The following is a 21,147-nucleotide window of genomic DNA, read 5'->3' on the forward strand; positions in this document are numbered from 1 at the left end:
ATAGTCTTTTCCTGGCTTTATCTTCAAAAAGAGTGTGAGTGTGTGTGTAAGAACCCTTACGTCGCATGCGCTGTAATGAAGCAGCCGTGTGGCTGTGCCCATCCAGGGATCTTATGGTGCGCTTACACAGACAGATTTATCTGACAGATTTTTTTTTTTTTTTTTTTTTAAGCCAAAGCCAGGAACAGACTATAAACAGGGAACAGGTCATAAAGGAAAGACTGAGATTTCTCCTCTTCTGAAATCCATTCCTGACTTTGGCTTCCAAAATCTGTCAGATAAATCTGCCTGTGTAAACGCACCGTTAGAAACATCAACTTCAGTCTACAACCTACTTTTTTTTTTAAATTTCCATGCAGTGTCCCTGATGATTATTCTGGTAAGTAAAGCCAGAAAGCAGGTGTTCTGTAAGAGTAGTTACTACAAGGTCCTGGACATAGCATCATTGACACAATAAGTCTGGTCAAAAATTTCACAAAAAAGTGATAAGTTCTTTATTTGGATTCCCTGAATCTCCCAAGTTCAGCAAAGATGTCTGTAAGCAGGAAAGCGTCATGTATTTAGAGAAAATATTATGTACAAACCCATCATTATATATTAGGAAGTAAATAGGTAAAATATATGTACAGGTATACTGGACAGAAATTATTTTAGAATAAAAAAAACAAAAACTTTTCCCATAGTAAAATGTTTATATTACAGTCAATCATTATTTTTAATGATCCCAAAATCTTAACATTTCAACTTTTTAGTCCCTTATTTAGGAAGACGTCTCAGTTCATTCATGAGCCAGATAGCCATACTGAGGAGAGCGAGGGAGCCGGACTGGTGGGTGGCGGCTAGAGGTGTTGGGACGTACAGGAGCAGAGTACTGATGCCCAATGTAACCTGAGGAGAGAGAAGAAACATTGTAAGGGCTGACTGTCCCTGTTTATTAAACTATTACTATGTTAAGTAACAGCATTTAAAGTAGGAACATGTTACTTACTTTTGCCAAATGTTATTGATCGCAGTGACAGAGATACAGGGGGGTGGGGGGTGCAGGGCAGAGCGCTTAACTCCCTGACTGTCAATCAAATCTGAGCCTATGTGAACAAGTTAGATGTCTCTGCAGGACAGAGAATAGAGTGTACTGGCATGCACCCCCCTGTGCCTGTATCTCAGGAGTGCAATAAGTAACTTTGACACATTATATATATATATATATATATATATATATATATATATATATATATATATATATATATATATTCATTTTTTTTTTAAAGGACTTTTCTTAAAATACCCTACAGGTCCACAATGTAACACACTACCTGTAAATAGGCCACAGTTAGGAGAGAGTTCACAGCGAGCCTAGCTCTTTGGGGCAGAGGAATCTTGCGGGAATAGTAATATAAACCAGTGATGGCGGCTACAGAGCTGATCCCCTAGAGGAAGAAAAAAAGAGAAGACATAATAAAAATTCTAAAACAAGAATCACAAAAGATAATGAATGTATATTTTATGTATATGTGTATACACAGCCCTTGCTGTGTATACACATATACATACAACTTTCTGTATACAAAGTGTCAGTCAGGAGGCAGGAAGCTCTTGCCTTATAAATACAGCAGTCTCATAAGGGGTTTGTTGGAATTCGTCTTATTGGGGAATTTGTAGGCCAAGTAGACAGCTCGAACACTTTGTGCTGTTCGGCAAGTCACTCCTGAATAAAGTCTGCAGTATAGCCCCCAGGGCATTATCTTGCCAATATAAAGGGGGAGGGGTCGGTACAATGGTTAGGTACATGGTACGTGTCGCAGTAACATCCACATGATGCCAGGACACAAGGTTTCCAGCAGAACATTGCCCATCACACCGCCCCCGCCAGCTTGTTTTCTTCACATAGTGCCCCCTAATGCAATCTCTCTCCCAAGTAAGTGACATATATGCTCCCATCCATCCACATGACATTAAAAAAGTGTGATTCATCAGACCAACCACCTTCCTGAATTGCTCCATGGTCCAGTTCTGATGCCCATATGCCCACTGTAGGAACTTTCCCCAGTGGACAGGGGTCTACATGGCAACTCTGACCAGTCTATAGCTACAGTAAAAGTTGTGATACCCTTTGTTGCTACACCAAACATAATCGTCCTTCTCTGGAGATACCAACCACTAGATACCAGGAACACCACACAAGACCATGTGCTTTGTCCGTGTAGTCCCTCCTGCGTATACAGAAAATAATAAAGTAATACTTACATGTCCATGTCCTCCTGGCTTCTCCCCACAGCTGCCACGTCTCCTCAGTGACAGGCCACTCAGCCAATCTATGGTTGATACTGGCCAGTGACTGGCTGAGTAGCTTGTCACTGAAGATATGGCCTCAAAAGCTTCAGCGGTGATTGCGGTGAGAAGCAAAGGGGACACCAGGGAGTGTGAACAGGTAAGCATTACTTTATTATGTTCTATATACTGTTTATACTGTAAATTTTTTTTAACCTGCTGAAAGACAACAATCAGCTGATCATCGGTTCCTCAACTGATCATGGTCTTTATTGCTCAGGGCAATATCTGCCCAAGTGGACAGATAATTGCCCTGTGTAATAGGACCCTTACATTTGCCCATTTTTCTTGTCTCCAACCTCAACTTGACTTGTTGCCTGATATATCCCACTCCCTGACAGATACCTTGCCCATTATCTGATCAATGTATAGTATATAGCACAATCTTATATAGGACGTTATATATGAAAGGTTTCGGTGTATTTTGCAATGTACTGATTTGACTTAGTGTGTGATCCTCCTCAATGACTGACAGCTTTCCCTGTGTGGGTGTGCATACATATAGCTGTCCTGCACTCACTCCCATAATACATATTACAGGCTCATGTACAGGCTCTATGTAAAAGCATATATTGCCACTTACAAGGATGCGGTGATCAAACTGCACTGTGGTTGGATTTTCAAAGATGTTCCTCAAGGTTGGAGAGAAAGCAAGAAGATCATCTGGGATCCAGCGCTCCCCCATCTTAGGGAAAGAATTGTAGACGAGGCCGGCGTCTAGTCCTGCCACAAAGGCTCCTGTTATCAGACATGAAGATGTACACGTATTACCTGTTAGTTATACAATTATACTTCATTCTGTCACTATAGACCGAGAATATAAAAGGGTTGCTATTAGAGAGAAGAGCAACTCGAGCACACTCAAGCTCATCCGAACCCAGAAGTCTTTGCATTTGATTATTGGTGGCTGTAGAAGTTGGATGGAGCCCTCGGGAGTCCTGGAAAACATGAATACAGCCTATGGCCATGTTCACACAACGTAAGTAAATTATTAATTACGGCTGTTGTTGCTGAATTGCCACATAGTATACACTCCGGCCAGGATACCTAGCGGCGTCACAAAAATCTGACATGTCAGTTTTCTATGGTCACTATTCATTGAATAGCGGCTTCAGAGAACCTGTCAGTTCACACAATGGAGAATGCGGCTCGACCGCACGCTGCATTGTGTGCAGCGGGGAATTCAGATGCAGCCGCACACTGATGCGCCCACATCTGAATTCAGCAGCCGTGAAGATCATCTGGCCGCTACAGCAGTACCAGCCAGGATGATCATCAGTAACACCGGCCGTTCTGTGATCCGGCTGGGTCACAGAACAGCCAGTGTTGTACTACATGTGAACATGGCCTATGGCTGTATCCATGTTTTCCCAGACTACCTAAAGCTGCATCCAACTTCTTCAGCCTCGGGTATTTAAATGCAGAGACTTCTGGGTTCGAATAAACTCAAGTGTGCTCGAGCTGCGCTCATCTCTAGTCACTATTAAAAAAACAAAAACAAAACTCTATATAAGAAGTACCTGAGAGCGCTGTGAGGAAGACCAGACCCGCCGTCCCGTGGGTGAACCTTCTAAGCTTTAGCAGCTGACTAGTTTCAACCAACTGTTTAGGGAAAAAAAACGAAATGACATTAACATTATAACATGACTCTATGGCTACCTGGCTGCCATAAATTCCCCATGTGTGAACTTTACCTACTATCACAAATCTCTCTGCTAAATACCTTATGTTTAGGGAGAAGAAGAGATAATCCAGTCCACAGACTTGCACAATAAAGAACTAGTGCCGAACCTAAATGTGCGGCCAGACGGTACTGACTGACACGGGGCACATCGTAGGAATCCGGCTTCTCCTCTAATCCACTCTTCACCATGTACCAACCCAGCAGACCCTGTAAATACATATATACATCAGGATAAGAAAAGCCTCCGCCTTGTAAGGGGCGACAATTGCCTAATCCCACGCTGCTCCTCAATCATTACCTGGAAGCAAACAAATCCACAGAGGCCCAGCACTCGGCCCTTCATTCCCCGGTTAAACCATCCCTTTCTCCAGAAGTAGATAGCAGGTAAAATGTAAGCCAGGCCCACCGCTCGTCCCCACATACGATGGGAATACTCCATATACCAAATAAACTTGAACTCATTCAGGGTCATGTTGTGATTCAGGCTGAAGCAAGAGGGAAAAACAAATAATCAGGTCTGAGATATAACAGCAAAATGGACGATCCAAGAGATATGGGGCGGCATCTGCTCGGTATATACAGACTAACAAAGAAAAAACATCTTCCTACAATAAGGAATGGCTAAGACAGCTGAGAGTTACCATTCCCATAGTCAATAAGTCTGACACTGTGAGCATTGGTGTCTGTGTATAGGAAGGTTTAGACAGGTAATACCCAGCTGTCATTTCCTGGAGGAACAATAGAGAAACAGAGCAATGTAGAAAAAAAAAATGTAACAGAGAATACAGGTTTTTACTAAAAGATGACAACTCAGTATGCCCAATTATTTTCTGTAGCTTATACCTTCATAGATATATACCTCCTGATCTAATGTTTTATGTGGACAGATGCAACTACAATCTGGGCAGTGCATGTGAGTATCATACATGGGTCCCATTAGAACACACACACCATACTGCATTACTGCAATTGCATCTCTCCTGTCAGATCAGGCAGGATAGCATCTGTTATGGTCACTATAAAGGGTTATTCCTCTCTAATAGAGTTATGGCATATCACTAGCATCACTATGACTGGCAAAGGTCTGAGCTTGGGAAGTCCACACGCAAAAAATGGTGACAGAGCTCTGGTGTAGCACTGTGTACCCTTCAGTGCATGAAGGTCACTGTAGTGGTGGTATACGCTAGCATTATGCCTTCACTAGGAGATGGCAATACCACATTAAATCTGATGCTTTGTATTGTAAAGTTATATTCTTTTTTCCCCAGCAGCCCTCTAGCTGTGCCCATTAACGCTATATAGAAAGGTGTCTGCAAATGATGGCACCCCTAGTGCTATGGGCCATAGATGTATTAGACCTGTTATGTATGTCTGATAGCTTTATATGACTTGAAATCGTAAATCATTTCCATGTCCTACATTTTGAACTCAGGGAACTGTTGGTATTTGTGGAACTCGGCCTCCCATTCCTCCCGTGTTCTCGGTGGTTTCATTTCTTTTACCAGGTGCCAGTCGACCATTGAAAGTCCGGACTCTGTTAACCTTTAGAAAACAAAAAGGGGGGAAAACTTTTTTAATTTTCTGTTGCCTCTTAAAGTCCTATTACACCAAACGATTATCGTCCATACTTGGCCGATTACCGACCTTTGCAGCCAATTATCACTTGGTGTAGGGACACGTTAAAGACCCTGATCAGCTGACATGCACAGCTCCATGCAATAGAAGAGGCGGCAGCAGACAGCTGCTCCCAGCTTGCTGTCTGTGCCTTTAATAACACAGGCAGCAGGGAACGAGGGGAAAGCGAGCGCTGACTTAACAGATTGTCGCTCGCTTCCGACCTCAATATCGTGCCGTGTAATATGGCCTTTAGTAGTATCCTCTTCTGTGATGGACACCACCAGGATGGATACCACTAAGGTGTCCACATGGGCATCAAACTTTACTGAAAGAAATGTAACCTAAATCCTAAGATTGATCTTACATCAATGACTGATATTGGGGCTGTAATCCTATAAAACAGCCCTTACCTAGTTACTCCTCCCAGGATCACAGCTCCTGCAACCATACCGCTGCACACAAGAAGCCATCGTCCCATAACACGTTCGGCAGCAGTGTTTGGCACAGACCCCACCGCAGCTCTTGATGGAAGGGCCGCCTCTGACACTAAGCTGCTTTTCCATCTTTTCTGCACTGTGTGTTTCCATTGAGTGCTGCAGGTCTAATATAATACAGAGGGATAATGAAGTAAGCCAATGAAACTACAAGACACTTATGTAGTATAGTATGGATACTGTAAGACATATAAGCAAAGTAAAATGTCTCCAGAGGGAAGATGACTCTAGTACTACTAATTAAGGTAGCTTTCCTGTAAGGCTCCCTTCACAGTCAGGAAACCCTTAGGGTCCATTTTCACAGAAAGATTATCTGACAGATTATCTGCCAAAGATTTGAAGCCAATGCCCGGAACGGACTATAAACAGAGATCAGGTCATAAAGGAAAGCCTGAGATTTCTCCTCTTTTCAAATCCATTCCTGGCTTTGGCTTCAAATCTTTGGCAGATAATCTGCCAGATAATCTTTCTGTGTAAATGGACCCTTAGTGTTTCCTGGCCATAAAAATGGAGAAGAAAAAAAAAAATTATACTCGCCTGCTGCAGCGCTGCTCCCATTCGTTTTCCCCTTTGTTCTGCATGCGCACGAGTGAAATCAATTGTGCGCTGCAGCGGCCTCTTGTGGCTGGAGGTATAATGCTGCCACAATAAAAATATAGGTCATGTCCTATGGGTCCAGAATACTAACACCTCCTTCACACGTTCAGGAAATTTCCCCAGATTTATTATGAGTAAATTTCCCGGACATGTGAAGGAGGCCTTAGTCAGTTTCCAAGCCATGAAAAGCCCTAAAACATGACTAGCGATTATCAGTTAAACCTCAGACTTCTCCAAAAGAAAGAAGACTGATCTAGGAGAAATCTTATATGAATGGAAGCAATACCAGCTACACACTACAAAGGACCTGCTGCTGGATCAGCTGTGCAATCATTGATGCTAGATATGGAATGACAGGAATGGACTCAAAAGGGAAATGCCCTGTATTCCATAAGTGAGGTACACAGAATAGCCTTCTCTGGTGGGCCCAATGTACCCTGGTGTGCTGCCTTAGGTTTAATGCTGGCTGTGTGATACGCCAGTCTTGGTAAATTCCCCCCATAGATATTATCTATAAGTCTCTTCTGACCGGTATATTTAAGCATTTACCTTGCCGCCTGCTGAGTGAATGAAGCGCACAGCTCGCACTCTACAGTGCGTCAGGCTGGAGCGAAGACTCAATAGAAGCATCTTTGATCCCCTCGGATTGCAGCAGATCAGCCAGTAAAATATTACAGTAAGTCTTTAAAATTTAGCTACAAAAAAAAAAAAAAAAATAAAATATTATAATATATATATGTCAAGCTTTCAGTCCAGCCACACACCTCTTTCTTGCACGACACATCACACATGAAGGGGGGGGGGGGGGCTGAGTGGGCGGGAGGCTGGCGAGGGTCCAGGAGCAGTCATGCAGCACCGGGACTGGTAAGTATAGATTCTTTATTATTTTGCTGTAGTGTTTTTGTTTTAGTTATCGCCAGAGTTTTCCTTTAACCAGGATCCTAGCGTGTCAGTTATACCACGCTTCTTCCCCTCTCACTATCTAATACTCTATGGGTAAAGATGATCCATTTTCCATTCATCCCCCCCCCACCTGAACCTCCACCACACAGCCGGTTGCCATGGCAGCCGGGGGTATTCCTAATTAATATCAATTCATTATGGAAATAACAGTTCCTTACAACACATGATATCAGCTACAACTACAACTCCCATCATGCACATCGCACAGTGCTGCCACAGCTGGAGAGCCTCTGAGCGGGAACCAATGGATCTAGAAGAAATATCACAGATCACCTCAGCAGGGACACCGATAACGTCACCGAATTCGGACACTCACGTTCCCTCAGCAGACATGGATGCTAGCCGGTAAGGACCAAAGTGTCACTCACGGGCGCAGCCATGTTGAATTCAACGTCATCACGTATTACGTTCACGTCAAGAGGAAACGTCCGGCGAACGTAAGAGCCGCTTATCCTGTAGCGTTGTAGTGGAGAGAAGTCGGATGTGGGTGGAAGTAGATGAGTACAGGTAAAATAGCTACAAAACGCATTTTATATACATAATTGAAGCACAGTAGCCGGCAACTATGCCCAAAACCAACATGGCGCCGTCGGTATACACGTGAAACAGTTCCCACCAATCACGGAGCGTCGCTGTCAGAGGTTTAACCAATAAAATAGCGCTGGCGCGCAGGGCTTCCTGCCAGGGGCCAATCAGAGAGGACGCTCGCGTTTAGGCAGCCAATCAGAGGCAGAGTTAGTGAATAGGCGTTTACGCAGGAGGAAGCTGGAAAATAAGGCTGACCAATCAGGAGGCAGTGGGTGTTGTTGTCTGGGAGGGAGTGGGGGATGGTGAGACAGGGAGGTAAACATGCAATTTGTGTGTGAGCTGCATGTGTGACCCGTTGTAAGGATGAAGGATGTGGGTGACCAGCCCTATAGGCTCCTGTCATGTATCACCTCATGCTGCCAGGCCTATGTCCCCTTATTATGGACATTTATACACTGGAGGCTACAAATGGACCCTGAGGTGTCAACATGGTGGCAGAGGGGTCCTGGGCCGCTTTGGCAGTGCAGGGGTTAATCCAGCTGATACATTATAATATCCATTAGCTTCCATGTGATAGGAATTATTATAAGTCACCAGACTGAAGCTATTCCCCGTCCGCCACACCTCATCCAGCGTGCACGGCCATGGCGTCGCGGGCTGAATGCAGCCGCTGTATTACCGCCATTCACCTGAGGATTTCGGGGTTTATTCCCAACAGCGAATGAGCTTTGTCTATCTTCTTAGTCCTATAGATTAAGCTGTAACCAAAGTCCGGCTTCCTCATCGCACTTGACGCACTTGTTCATTTTAACCCTTTATGTTTGTCTACACCTGAGTGACTCTGTTCTATGTGTTATTACACAGAGAGATGGCGGATCAAGGGTTTCTGATGGAAGTCTGTGTAGATTCTGTGGAGTCTGCAGTGAACGCCGAGAGGGGAGGTAAGAATGGCTTATATAGTCTGATTTAGATGGAACTTTTTGTTCTCTTTATATATAGATGACTGTATTTTTCTCCATTAGGCGCTGGACGTATAGAGCTGTGCGCCAGTTTGCTGGAAGGAGGGATTACCCCTTCGGTAGGTAAGTATTACTTAGTTTTCAGGGTAAGTTCACACAAGGCAAATACACTACCGGCTTGCAGATGGAAAATCTACTGTGTTTTAAAGGGAAACTACCAGTAGGATAGACGCATCTAACCTGCTGAAATGTCCCTATAGGGCACGGGGTGCTGAGGATGAGGGGTAGTTCCTTACCTTGATCCTCAGCACCGTTTTGGTAACTTTGTAGTTTATTAGATATGTAAATTAGGATGTTTAGTGCACTGGGGGAGGGACTACCTCCATCCATCCCTACCGGCCCCTTAACCCTTTAAGGACATGGCCCATTTTCGTTTTTACGTTTTCGGTTTTTCCTCCTTGTGTTTAAAAGGTCATAGCACTTGCATTTTTCCACCTAGAAACCCACATGACCCCTTATTTCTTGCGTCACTAATTGTACTTTGCAATTACAGGCTGAATTTTTGCATAAAGTACACTGCGAAACCAGAAAAAAATTCAAAGTGTGGTGAAATTGAAAAAAAAAACGCATTTCTTTTATTTGGGGGAAATGTGTTTTTACGCCATTCGCCCTGGGGTAAAACTGACTTGTTATGCATGTTCCTCAAGTCGTTACGATTAAAACGATATATAACATGTATAACTTATATTGTATCTGATGGCCTGTAAAAAATTCAAACCGTTGTTAACCAATATACATTCCTTAAAATCGCTCCATTCCCAGGCTTATAGCGCTTTTATCCTTTGGTCTATGGGGCTGTGCGAGGTGTCATTTTTTGCGCCATGATGTGATCTTTCTATCGGTACCTTGATTGCGCATATACGACTTTTTGATCGCTTTTTATTACATTTTTTCTGGATTTGATGCGACCAAAAATGCGCAATTTTGCACTTTGGGATTTTTTTGCGCTGACGCCGTTTACCGTACGAGATCAGGAATGTGATTAATTAATAGTTCGGGCGATTACGCACGCGGCGATACCAAACATGTTTATTTATTTATTTATTTGTTTACTTTTATTTAAAACCTGGGGAAAGGGGGGTGATTCAGACTTTTATTAGGGGAGGGGGATTTTTACTATTAACAACACGTTTTTTTTTTTTTTTACACATATACTAGAAGCCCCCCTGGGGGACTTCTAGTATATACACTTTGATCTCTCATAGAGATCTCTGCAGCATAGATATGCTGCAGAGATCCATGAGATCGGCACTCGTTTGCTTTCGGCTGCTGCAGCCGGAAACAAACGAGTGCCGAGCCGAGGACGGCGCCATCTTGGACGCGTCCCCGGCCGGCATCAGTAACGGAGATCGCTCCTCCGGGACAAGGTCCCGGAGGAGCGATCTCCCCCACTAGACACCAGGGAAACGTTGCCTCCGGTAATCGGAGGCAGCTGTCAACTTTGACAGCTGCCTCCGATTAGCTAATTAGCGGGCACGGCGATCGGACCGTGCCCGCTAATAGCGGCGGTCCCGGGCTACACGCGGCACCCGGGATCGCGGCACTTCAAAGCGGGGCCGCCGCGCGGCCCCGCTTTGAAGTGCTAATGAGGACATAGGACGTACCGGTACGTCCTATGTCCTTAAGAGGTTAAAGTGTCACTGTCGTGAATTTTTTTTTTGCAGAAATCAATAGTCCAGGCGATTTTAAGAAACTTTGTAATTGGGTTTATTATCCGAAAAATGCATTTTTATCATTAAAAAGCAGTTTGAAGCTCTCCCCCCTGTCTTCATTGTTCTCCTATGGAGAGAGCTAAAGAAAAGACCAAAACAGGACAACAAAGAGTTAATCTACAAATCCCTCACCCGTTATCTGTTCTGACCATCACCAGTGACCTGTCTGAGCTCGGATTACAGCTGTCACCCAGCTCAGTGCCTGTAATCCTCTGTTATCTGCTTTCTGCTGCCGGCTAACTCCCTCCTTCCTCCTCCCCCCTCCCCTCTCCCTAGAACAGACAGGGGACGTCTCCTGCAACAAGTCACAATTTTCAGATTTTTTGGAGTGGATGAAAAAGAGGAAGGAGGGGGGGACCTGGGAAAAGGCTTTTTACATGCAGATAATGGCAGATTTGGCTAATAAACCCAATTACAAAGTTTCTTAAAATCGCCTGGACTATCGATTTCTGCAAAAAAAAAAAATACGACAGTGACTCTTTAAATATTGGGTCGGTGCTCTGCAGTTACGTCACTCTGGTGCTTATCACTGCAGAGCACCAGATGAATATTCATTAGGATTGCTGGCATCCGGTTGGGGCATAGTCCCGTCCCCAGTGCACTAAAACGCCTCATTTACATATCTAATAAACATCAAAGTTCCCAACAGTGCTAAGGATCAAGGTAAAAAACTTATCTCTATCCTTACCCCCCATGCCCTATAGTCAGCAGGTTAGAGTACTCAGGAGAATTTTTTTGTTCTTTCAAATCAACTGGTGTCAGAAATTTATATAGATTTGTAAAATCAAAAAATTTTCATTACCTATCAGCTGCTGTATGTCCTGCAGGAAATGGTGTATTGTTTCCAGTCTGGAGAGCAGGAGAGATTTACTATGGGGATTTGATGCTGCTCTTGACAGTTCTTGACATGGATAGAGGTGGCAGCAGAGAGCACTGTTTCAGACTGGAAAGAAAACACCAATTCCTGCAAGACTTCCAGCAGCTGATAAGTACTGGAAAACTTGAGATTTTTAAATAGAAGTAAATTACAAATCTTTATAACCTTCTGACACCAGTTGATCTGAAAAAAAAATGAAGGTTCTTTGGCCCGCTGTGGTCTGAAAACCAAAAACAGGGGAGCTGACTACCTTAGGAATTTAGCATAACTCTCCATTGATGTTAATGGAAGGTTTGTAGCTACACCATTTATGCAACTCCCATTAGTGTCAGTGGAGAGTTACACAAATTATGTTCGGCTGGTTTTGGCTTTCTTAGCATCTTTCTGATATAAACAGGGGGAAGGGTCCAGGAACCTTCATTATAGAGATAGGTGTGAGTTACAGAGGTGGCACGTACATTTATAGGACATACACAGTGGTGCCTTGTATTACGAGCATAATTCTTTCCAGGACTGACTGTGCTTGTAATCCAAATCACTCTTAAACCAAAGCAAATTTTTCCATAAGAAATCACTGATATGCAGATATTTAGTTCCACACCCCAAAAATAGTGATTTTTTTTATTCTGAATAACATGTAGAACAGATAAAACAAATAATAACATTCAGAAACAGCAGAATATGTCATATTATAAGTTACTGTACAGTATAGCAATCAACATGTGGTATATAATGTATAGTAAGTGCATAAACCTGATAACACAGCAGCAGTTTGAGCATACAGAATGGAGATGTAGATCCCCACAATTCAGTAGCGTAGTACAACAGGCTAGAATAGAGAAGCAGGGCTGCTGTCAGAGGTCTGTGTGGTCACATGACTGCAATGGGGAAGGGAGGTGTGTTCAGCAGTGTGAATGGCTGAGTGTAAGTGCAGGCAATTTATAGCAGCAGTGTGTATAGCTGAGTGTGAGTGCAGGCACTTTATAGCAGCAGTGTGTATAGCTGAGTGTGAGTGCAGGAACATTATAGCAGGAATAAAAAGGATGAGAAACACAAGAGTTGACAGAGACTGCAGGGAGTATGAAGGAATGAGCAGGACATATGTAAGCACATACATGCAGCGCTCTCTGTCCAGGGAGAGAGGGGTTACAGCTATGAAGAGATTATCTCCACAGTCCTGTCCCCTGATGTAAGCCCCAGCCTGAAGTGGATCTGCTATGATTTGGAAGGTATGGGAGACTTCCTGGGTCAGAGTACAGTGCTGTAGACCCCGCTATGCAGGCCGTGCCACTTCCACCCAGTACAGGGAGCACTTAAGCATGACGGGAATTGTAGTTTTGCAACAGCTGAGTTTGGGACCCCTGATCTTTGGCATATATATTCCCAGAGTACAATACCCCTTTAAGGGTCTGTTCACACGTACAGACTCGCTGCGAGTTTCTCGCACATAAATCCACAGTGATACTGATTGCTATCAAGTCAATGTATGTGTATTCTCGCTGCGTGTTTGGTGCGATTTTTACATGCGAGTTTTGATTTTCACATGATTTTCACAGGCGAGTTCAACACCACAAAAAACACAGCTTCTTTCGTGCGAGTTTGTTGCGAGTTTTACGCAGCGAGTGTGAACAGACCCTAAATGGGGTTTATGGGCATATTAATTTTTTACAGACAAGGATCTGAATCGTCTTTGTGTGGAAGCAGGTGTCCCATCCTCTTGGTGATGGTAGAAACATAAAACATTAGTGCATTTGATATTAGACCCACTACTACTTGTTTATTTTGCAGGTCTTTTGCAGGTAGTGAAGCAGTACGTGCAGATCCCAGTATTTGTGATGATTCGGCCGCGAGGGGGAGACTTCCTCTACTCCGATCGAGAGGTAGAAGTAATGAAGGCCGACATCCGTCTAGCAAAGATACATGGGGCTGATGGGCTGGTATATGGAGCTCTGACAGAAGATGGCCGAATCGATGCAGAATTGTGTATGGATCTACTTGGTAAGAAACACACAGCAGCCATGATTAGGCTTATGGAGAGAACATCAGCTTGATCTTATGTCTTCTGATATATTTGTGCATCTGACACAATCCAGGGGAGACCTAGGGCAGAAAATAATGAAATTCCTCATATCAGCCATTCATGTAATCTGATTGGTTACAATTTATAGTGGACCAGTCAGCAGCCAAATAGGGGTAAATAGGACTTGTGTTATATACAGCAACTAATGTGACCTGTAGATGGAGGGGATGAGCAGCAGCCTGAGCCAATCAGGAGTCAGGGGGGCGTGTCTCAGACTATCTGTAGGCAAAGGTCTGGGAGAAGTAAATAGCAGGTAAGTATGACCTATAGTGACTGTATAGGGATTTTAAAGTTGTCCAGGATTAGAAAAACACAGTACCACGCAGCACCATTTACTTCAGTGGAAAGGAGCTGCAGTTCCACACACAGACATGAGTTGCTGTGTTTTTCCTTTTTTCCATTTTAAGCTTATGAATGGACTATCACCTTAATTTTGAGGGCATCCCAATGAAACTAGTATGATAGTAACTGATACCTATGCAAGAACTATAGCTGCCCATCTATAATCTATATAATTTGATGTTACCTTGTTTAATTTTCTAGCTGTCTCTCGACCGCTTCCTGTCACCTTCCACCGAGGTAAGCATGATGTTAACGTTGGGCTGTGTCAGTGTGTAAGAAAGCCTTATGAGTTACACAGAGATGGAAGCACATATATGATGTTGCTGAGGCTATTGATACTATTATATGGTATATATCGGTAGACGTACAATACAGATCTCTGTGCTGTTGTATTGCAGCCTTTGACATGGTCTATGATCCCCTGCTCGCTATGGAGACTCTGATTTCACTGGGGTTTGAGCGAGTTCTGACCAGCGGTTGTGACAGCTCAGCACTGGAAGGTCTACCTCTAATAAAGAGACTGGTGGAACAGGTAATGTAACAGAACAGGATGTAGCATCCAGGTGGGGAACCAACAGGCTGCCAGGTGCCTTTGGTGCTGCTTCTCTCTGGGAAGAAAGAATGAATCTCTTTTGTCGTAAACCAACCTGTCTGATACTTGTGTCTCCTTATTTGTTGGCAGATCCTGACACAAACATTAAAGAGAAACTCCAGCAAAAAAAATCTTTTAAATCAACTGGTATCAGAAAGTTATACAGATTTGTAAATTACTTCTATTTAATAATCTCCAATCCTCTGGTACTTATCAGTTGATATATGCCCTGAAGTGGTGTATTCTTTCCAGTCTGACACAGTGCTCTCTGCAGCCACCCCTATACGTTTCAGGAACTGTCCAGAGCAGCAGCAAATCCCCATGGAAAACCTCTCCTGCTCTGGATAGTTCCTGACATGGACAGAGGTGGCAGCAGAGAGCACTGTATCAGACTGGAAACAATACACCACTTCCTGCTGGACATACAGCAGCTGATAAGTAGAGGAAGACTGTAGATTATTAAATAGAAGTAAATTTCAGATCTGTATAACTTTTGACATTACTTGATCTGAAAGAAAAATTTTTTTGTCTGAATTCCCCTTTAAGTCATCAACAACAGTGTTATTTAGAAATACACTGATATCTTCCACAAGGGAAGAAAGGGTTTGATGGTTTTGTAGGGGTTATAGAAACAAATGTATATACTGTTCTCTGGATAGGCCATCAATACTAGATTGGCGGGGGGTCGGACTCTCCACAACCCTTCTGAACAGCTGTATATTACGCAGGTAAATGCATTCACATGTACTACTGATTTATATAAAATTCATGGAACATTGTTTTAGAAATACCTTTGACATATTCTTCACTTACTATATATATTTTTAGTTTACATCATCTTAATATTAATATTTTCTCTTTTAGGCCAAAGGCAGGATCGTAGTGATGCCGGGTAGGTGAACCAGACGCCACCCATTCATTGTGGGAACCTAAATACAAGAATAGAGACACTGCCACTGCTATGTCTGGACTATCAGTTTGTATAGATTGATCTAGAAACCTCTAATGTGTGGTTTTTATATATCCTACTGAGGACCTCTGAGTGAGAATCCTCATCTTGCCAGGGTAAAGTGTGAGTACAATAGTGTCTCTGGTCTGGAGACATGGTATCTGGGTGCTAGGATTCTCACCAATCACTAGAACAATATGGAAGCAGCACTTAGTTAAACCAAATGTACCATTGGTCCTTTGTGAAAAAAAGTTTTGCAATACCTTAGAGGCGCAACTTAGGGATCCTGGTCCTGTGGTCCTTCCACCCAGTTCCCGCACTCGGCACTGTTTTGTTTTTGTGCACTGGTCTAGCTCTATGCACTGGGGGCGGGCCGGCTCCCCCAGTGTCACAAATTCCCCTCCCCTTGTTGATGCGCCTCAGTTAGAATTAAGCAGGGCCGCGTCACCGAGGGGAGTGCACAAGAACAAAATGGCACCGAGCAAAGGAGCCTGGCGGCATTTTGAAAAAAGGACACACCACCAGAATGCTGGCGCTGATAAGGTACTGCAAAAAATAGATCTGATGGTCCATTTGTTTTTAACACTTCTCCCCCCCTCTTGTTAACAAAAAAAGAAAAAAAGTGTGTGGAGTCTGTCCCCTCCAGTACAGAGATGACAAGAGAGACTCTTATCTGAGTGCTTCTCCCAGCTTGTTCTAACGATCATTGGGGGTCTTAGCCCTAGAGGGGTCAACAGATCTCCATTCTCCTGATAGGTGGTGCGTCTCGTCAGTCTGACCCCCCCCCCCAATTGATCAGCTAGTTATTGCCTACCCTGTGGATAGGAGATAACGTGTGATCTTGGGATAATCCCTTTAAATGGCACTTGTAAAATTTTGTCTGTCCAATGTCCATTAGGCCGCCAGTTTGGGGCTGGCTGAGACCGGTTTCTGTCTTTTAGGTCAGAGTCTGTATTGCTGCTAAAATCAGTAATATCCATAGTGCTTACTGTGAAGGGAATGCTTATCTTAATTGGTTCTTCCAAGAAGATAGAGGCCTGATAGTTGCAGCTCCCGCCCCTAGGACCCATATGGGTCTTCCAAAAATCAAAATGAGATCAAATTGCAGCAAATAGTTTAAAGTTATTATTTGTAAAAACTTTTGACATGTCAGAAGTTTTGATCGTTTGACATCTTTTTTAAATTATAGTGGTGCCTTGGATTACAAGTATAATTCATTCCAGGACCGCGCTTGTAATCCAAATCCAAAACCAAAGCATATTTTCCCATAAGAAATCACTGAAATGCAGACAATTGGTTCCACACCCCCAAAATAAGGATTTTTTTTTAAAATTCTGAATAACATATAGAACAGATGAAACAAATGAAACATAACAATGAAAAACACCTGCATATGTGATATAAGTTATTGTACAGTATAGCAATCAGCATGTGAAGTATAATGTATAGTAAGTACCTAAGAATTAAAAAACAGCAGCAGTTTGTAAATAGTGGATGGCATTGCAGATCCCCATAAAGCAGTAGCGTAGTACAACAGGCTAGAATTGAGAAGCAGGGCTGCTGTCAGAGGGCTGTGTGGTCACATGGACCAATCAGGAAGTGAGAATCACAGAGCTGTGCAGAAGGACAGTGACGTCTCTATACAGCAGTGTGAATGGAGGCACATTATAGTAGTTGTGTGTATAGCTGATTGTAAGTGCAGGCACATTATAGCAGCAGTGTGTACAGCTGAGTGTAAATGCAGGCACATTACAGCGGGAATGGAGAGGATGGGAAACACAAGGGCTGACAGAGACTGCAGAGAACATGAAGGAATGAGCAGGGCATATGTGGGCACATAGAGGGGTTACAGCTATGGAGAGATTACCTCTATAGTCCTGTCCCCTGATGTAAGCCCCAGCCTGAAGTGGATCTGCTATGATTTGGAAGGTGAGGGAGACTTCCTGGTTCAGAGTACAGGGCTGTAGACCACCCTGTGCAGGCCATGCTCCTCCTCCACTCCCCCTCTCACCCAGTACAGTGAGCTCTTAAACCAAAGCTATGCTTTTAATCCAAGTTACAATTTTTAAAAACTGTGAGCTCTTCCTGCAAAACGCTATTAATCAAAGTTACTCTTAAACCAAGGTACCACTGTATTCCTATTTTTCTGGTCCTGTAGGTGGTGGCATCACAGAAAGGAACCTCCACAGAATTCTGGAAGGAGCTGGAGTTCAGGAGTTCCACTGTTCTGCGCGCTCTACCAAGGAATCATTGATGAAATACAGGTAGGAAGCAGAGCTGAGATCACATTGCACTACACTTATGTCATGTTGAGATCACTTGAACCTACCAAAATGTGTTCTCTCCATCAGAAACAACTCTGTGACAATGGGAACTGCACTTACTACCTCTGAGTATTGCATCAAAGTTGCCGATGTGACCAAAGTCAGGACATTGAATGCTATGGCAAAGAATTTCCTCTGAAACAACCTCCCAGGGAGCCGCAGGGAATGTGGTGTTGCATCAACACAGAGAAGATTGGTACCTGGAATAGTGTGCTCACTGGTGGTTGGGTAGATAAAGGGCAAGCCTTGGTGTGGATGCCACTGCATGATGGATTTTGGGTTCATTGTTCTGCTTGTCCACTATAGGTGAGGAAACCATTGATGGGGAGACCTCCCGTAACATAGACCTGTGATGTTCAGACCCCCTCCGGGCCGAGGAGGAGGGACTCGGTGCATCGTCCTGTTCAGGGTTGCATTCACCTTTTGTGGGCTTTATTTTAGGAGTGGCCATAACAATAATCGTCCAATAGGAAATTAATAAAAATACAACCAGTGCAACAAAAGAAGTGATTTCCAATATGGAAACTATTTCCTGTTGTTTCAGATGTTTTCCCATACATTTCCCTCTTATCAACGAACATCCTGACATTGAGAAATATTGGGGTTCAGGGGAAAATTTGTGACTAGCTTTAAATGGACTTCCTAGATAGAATTTGTTCTATAAGAATACGGTTTATAGTTGAGGGTGCACTATATATGGATTATGTGCGTGTGAGCCATCTGAAAAAAATTAAAGGTAAAGTCTGGTTACAATGTATCCTCTGACTTACTGTATATTCGTCACAAGGTGCAGATTTGCCAACAAAGAATTGTGCAGATTTTTTTTTACGATTTTCATTCAGTGACTGGAGTGGCGTCCTGTGCCAGTCCCAGAGCAGCGATCTCGCACCGGACAGGCAAAGGGATGGGTAAGTAGTGGTGGTTATTATGTTGCCGGTGGAAGCGGAGCAGCGCGCACCCTCTCATTCACTCACAGTGGGACACCAAGCACGTTGGGATTCTGCTGTGCTCAGTGTGAACATACCCTTACACCAGTTTGATATATCTCCCCCAAAATCTGCCTATCTGACTGATCTGCCATATTCTCCTCATATTGAGGCCTTATTTAGTTAGTCTGTTTTTAGAAGAATACCATTATATTTTCTAGCTCTGTATAACCCTGTAACATCTCTTCTTTACATAACCACGTCAGTGATATAATCCTGTCCTCAGCTGACACTAGCAGAGCCTTATTTGTAGATTACATCCTAGTACAACTAACAGATTAATTTTTAGCAAGGACAAAAAAAAAAAAAAGGTTGGTGAAGCATAAAGGAGCATGCATAGGAGAAAGGTTTATATGGGAAAGCAGAAAACAGTGATTTTGCCTGTAACAATCTACTGATGCAGAGTTCTTGGCAATCCTGTAAATTAAAAAAGTTGGTGAGAGGTAACCGTGTGCTATCTGCAGGGTTTTTAAACTTTTTTTTCTGTACAAGTTTTTAGAAAACAGCACAAAACACAAACAGTTAATATTTTGTAGGAACAAAATAAAAAAGGAATAAGTTATAAAGATTGTAAGAGATGGTGGAACAAAGACATGACGGTATGTTCACGTGGAATTCGAGCTACATTGGTTTCAGTAAGAAATTTATGACTATGGGCTCACATGATATTATTATGGGAAACGCACCTACAGTGCATTTTCTCTGCACTTACTACAGCATGGCGTGTTCAGGTCTCTGTAAAGTTGGCGATGTCACGTCACATAAACTGCTGACATCTGCTGCTCCAGTCTGTCCCACCACTGCAGCAAGTGTCGGCAGTTTATGTGACGTCACCAACTTTACAGAGACCTGAACACGCCATGCTGTACTAAGTGCAGGAAAAATGCACTATAGGTGCATTTCCCATAATAAGTGTCTATTAGTAATTGTCATAACTTTTCTTAGGCAGTAACATATCTTAAAATTATTTTGCTCGGACTTCCCCTTTAAGTGGAAATTTCATGCCTGGATTTTAATTCCACTTAATATAATTAATTAGTTCTTCACAAGGCTGTCCTATGGAATCATCGCAACACTTTTGGTTCCTGCAGCCAGAATTTTCCTGTAACTGCAGCCTAAATCCTTTAAAGGGGTTACATAGCTACATAGTCAATATGGTTGAAAAAAGACACATGTCCATCAAGTTCAACCAAGGAGGGGATGGATACAGGGAAGGGGGAGGGGTGATAGGTTCTATACATATGCATTTATATTATTTTGCTCTAAGAACTTGTCTAGGCCGGTTTTGAAGCCCTCTACTGTTTTTGCTGTGACCAGAACCTGTGGTAGACTGTTCCACAGATTCACAGTTCTCATTGTAAAGAAGGCTTGTCGCCTCCGGAGATTGAACCTTTTTTTCTCCAGGCGGAGGCAGTGCCCCCTTGAATCCACTAGGGTGATCCAGCCCAAGTAAAAAATTACAGTTGTCACATGGTGACATGTTATACTCACCTGCCCTGATTCTCCAGCAGCTGCCCTTCCAACTCTCCAGGTTAGAGTTGCTCATCACACCTTCCTGGATCCTGTGATGCATCAACCTCACCAGCCAGTCACTGGCCACAGCAGTGACCCACCTCAATGAATCATTGGCTGAGCAAGAAGTTTATGAAACTTCATTTCAAGACATTATGAAACTTGCCCCACTGGCGCAAGCAATGGAGAAGGCGCAGATTCTTACCTTCTCTGTGGTGTACCCAAGCTGTAACCCCAGATGAAGGCCTCGTCCTCTGCCTGATTTACCATGATTTATGCCTGCTAGCCTGCACTAGGGCAGGTGTAAATTTCTGCGCCTGATGTGCGGCAGGCACAGATCCCACGGGTCCTGCGCCTCTTAGTAAATCCAGCGTGGTAAATGGAAGTGAGGCTTTAAGACTAAGAAAAATAAAGAGATTTGCATCTAGCGCACCTAAATAAAACTCATCAGAAGGTCATTACTCACGATATCTTTTTCATCTGCTTTTACTCTTGGTGATGAGGTGTTTGCAATCCTTCCGATTTGGAGTTCCAACAGGGTGA

General features: G+C 43.4%; 2 protein-coding genes across 7 annotated transcripts; one reads left to right on the top strand and one right to left on the bottom strand.

Moving 5' to 3' along the window:
* Nucleotides 1–470: 470 nt before the first annotated feature.
* COX15 (cytochrome c oxidase assembly homolog COX15) lies at nucleotides 471–8,208 on the bottom strand. 3 transcript variants are annotated; one of them, XM_069980002.1, is made up of 10 exons: nucleotides 8,000–8,208; nucleotides 7,270–7,415; nucleotides 6,040–6,230; nucleotides 5,432–5,554; nucleotides 4,311–4,497; nucleotides 4,052–4,219; nucleotides 3,849–3,930; nucleotides 2,912–3,066; nucleotides 1,314–1,427; nucleotides 471–888 (listed from the first exon to the last, which is right to left on the bottom strand). In XM_069980002.1, the coding sequence occupies exons 2-10, from the start codon at nucleotides 7,348–7,350 to the stop codon at nucleotides 757–759; spliced, it is 1,233 nt and encodes a 410-aa protein (XP_069836103.1). In that variant the 5' UTR covers nucleotides 7,351–7,415; nucleotides 8,000–8,208; the 3' UTR covers nucleotides 471–756. The 3 variants fall into 3 exon arrangements, with proteins under 3 accessions (XP_069836103.1, XP_069836101.1, XP_069836102.1); XM_069980000.1 differs by having other exon boundaries at nucleotides 7,957–8,208; XM_069980001.1 differs by having other exon boundaries at nucleotides 7,842–8,208.
* CUTC (cutC copper transporter) lies at nucleotides 8,086–18,859 on the top strand. 4 transcript variants are annotated; one of them, XM_069980003.1, is made up of 9 exons: nucleotides 8,086–8,190; nucleotides 9,076–9,152; nucleotides 9,234–9,293; nucleotides 13,608–13,817; nucleotides 14,443–14,478; nucleotides 14,640–14,773; nucleotides 15,698–15,725; nucleotides 17,941–18,046; nucleotides 18,134–18,859. In XM_069980003.1, exons 1-9 carry the CDS (start codon nucleotides 8,165–8,167, stop codon nucleotides 18,243–18,245), a joined length of 789 nt encoding a protein of 262 aa, XP_069836104.1. In that variant the 5' UTR covers nucleotides 8,086–8,164; the 3' UTR covers nucleotides 18,246–18,859. The 4 variants fall into 4 exon arrangements, with proteins under 4 accessions (XP_069836104.1, XP_069836106.1, XP_069836105.1 ...); XM_069980005.1 differs by lacking the exon at nucleotides 8,086–8,190 and adding an exon at nucleotides 8,461–8,479; XM_069980004.1 differs by lacking the exon at nucleotides 8,086–8,190 and adding an exon at nucleotides 8,469–8,526.
* The last annotated feature ends 2,288 nt before the right edge of the window (nucleotides 18,860–21,147 follow it).

Source organism: Dendropsophus ebraccatus, chromosome 8 (genome assembly GCF_027789765.1).
Source record: "Dendropsophus ebraccatus isolate aDenEbr1 chromosome 8, aDenEbr1.pat, whole genome shotgun sequence".
In the NCBI taxonomy this organism is placed as follows: domain Eukaryota; kingdom Metazoa; phylum Chordata; class Amphibia; order Anura; family Hylidae; genus Dendropsophus; species Dendropsophus ebraccatus.

What these genes read in the sequence shown, in the direction of transcription:
- COX15 (XM_069980002.1), bottom strand. Translation starts at nt 7,350, where the DNA reads ATGCTTCTATTGAGTCTTCGCTCCAGCCTGACGCACTGTAGAGTGCGA. An exon ending in GTGGATTTGTTTGCTTCCAG is followed by an intron (nt 4,220 to 4,310) that starts GTAATGATTGAG and finishes ATGTATTTACAG; the next exon opens with GGTCTGCTGGGTTGGTACAT. An exon ending in AGTTTGATCACCGCATCCTT is followed by an intron (nt 1,428 to 2,911) that starts GTAAGTGGCAAT and finishes TTCTTCCTCTAG; the next exon opens with GGGATCAGCTCTGTAGCCGC.
- CUTC (XM_069980003.1), top strand. Translation starts at nt 8,165, where the DNA reads ATGTGGGTGGAAGTAGATGAGTACAG. An exon ending in TCCTGTCACCTTCCACCGAG is followed by an intron (nt 14,479 to 14,639) that starts GTAAGCATGATG and finishes GTTGTATTGCAG; the next exon opens with CCTTTGACATGGTCTATGAT. An exon ending in GAATCATTGATGAAATACAG is followed by an intron (nt 18,047 to 18,133) that starts GTAGGAAGCAGA and finishes TCTCTCCATCAG; the next exon opens with AAACAACTCTGTGACAATGG.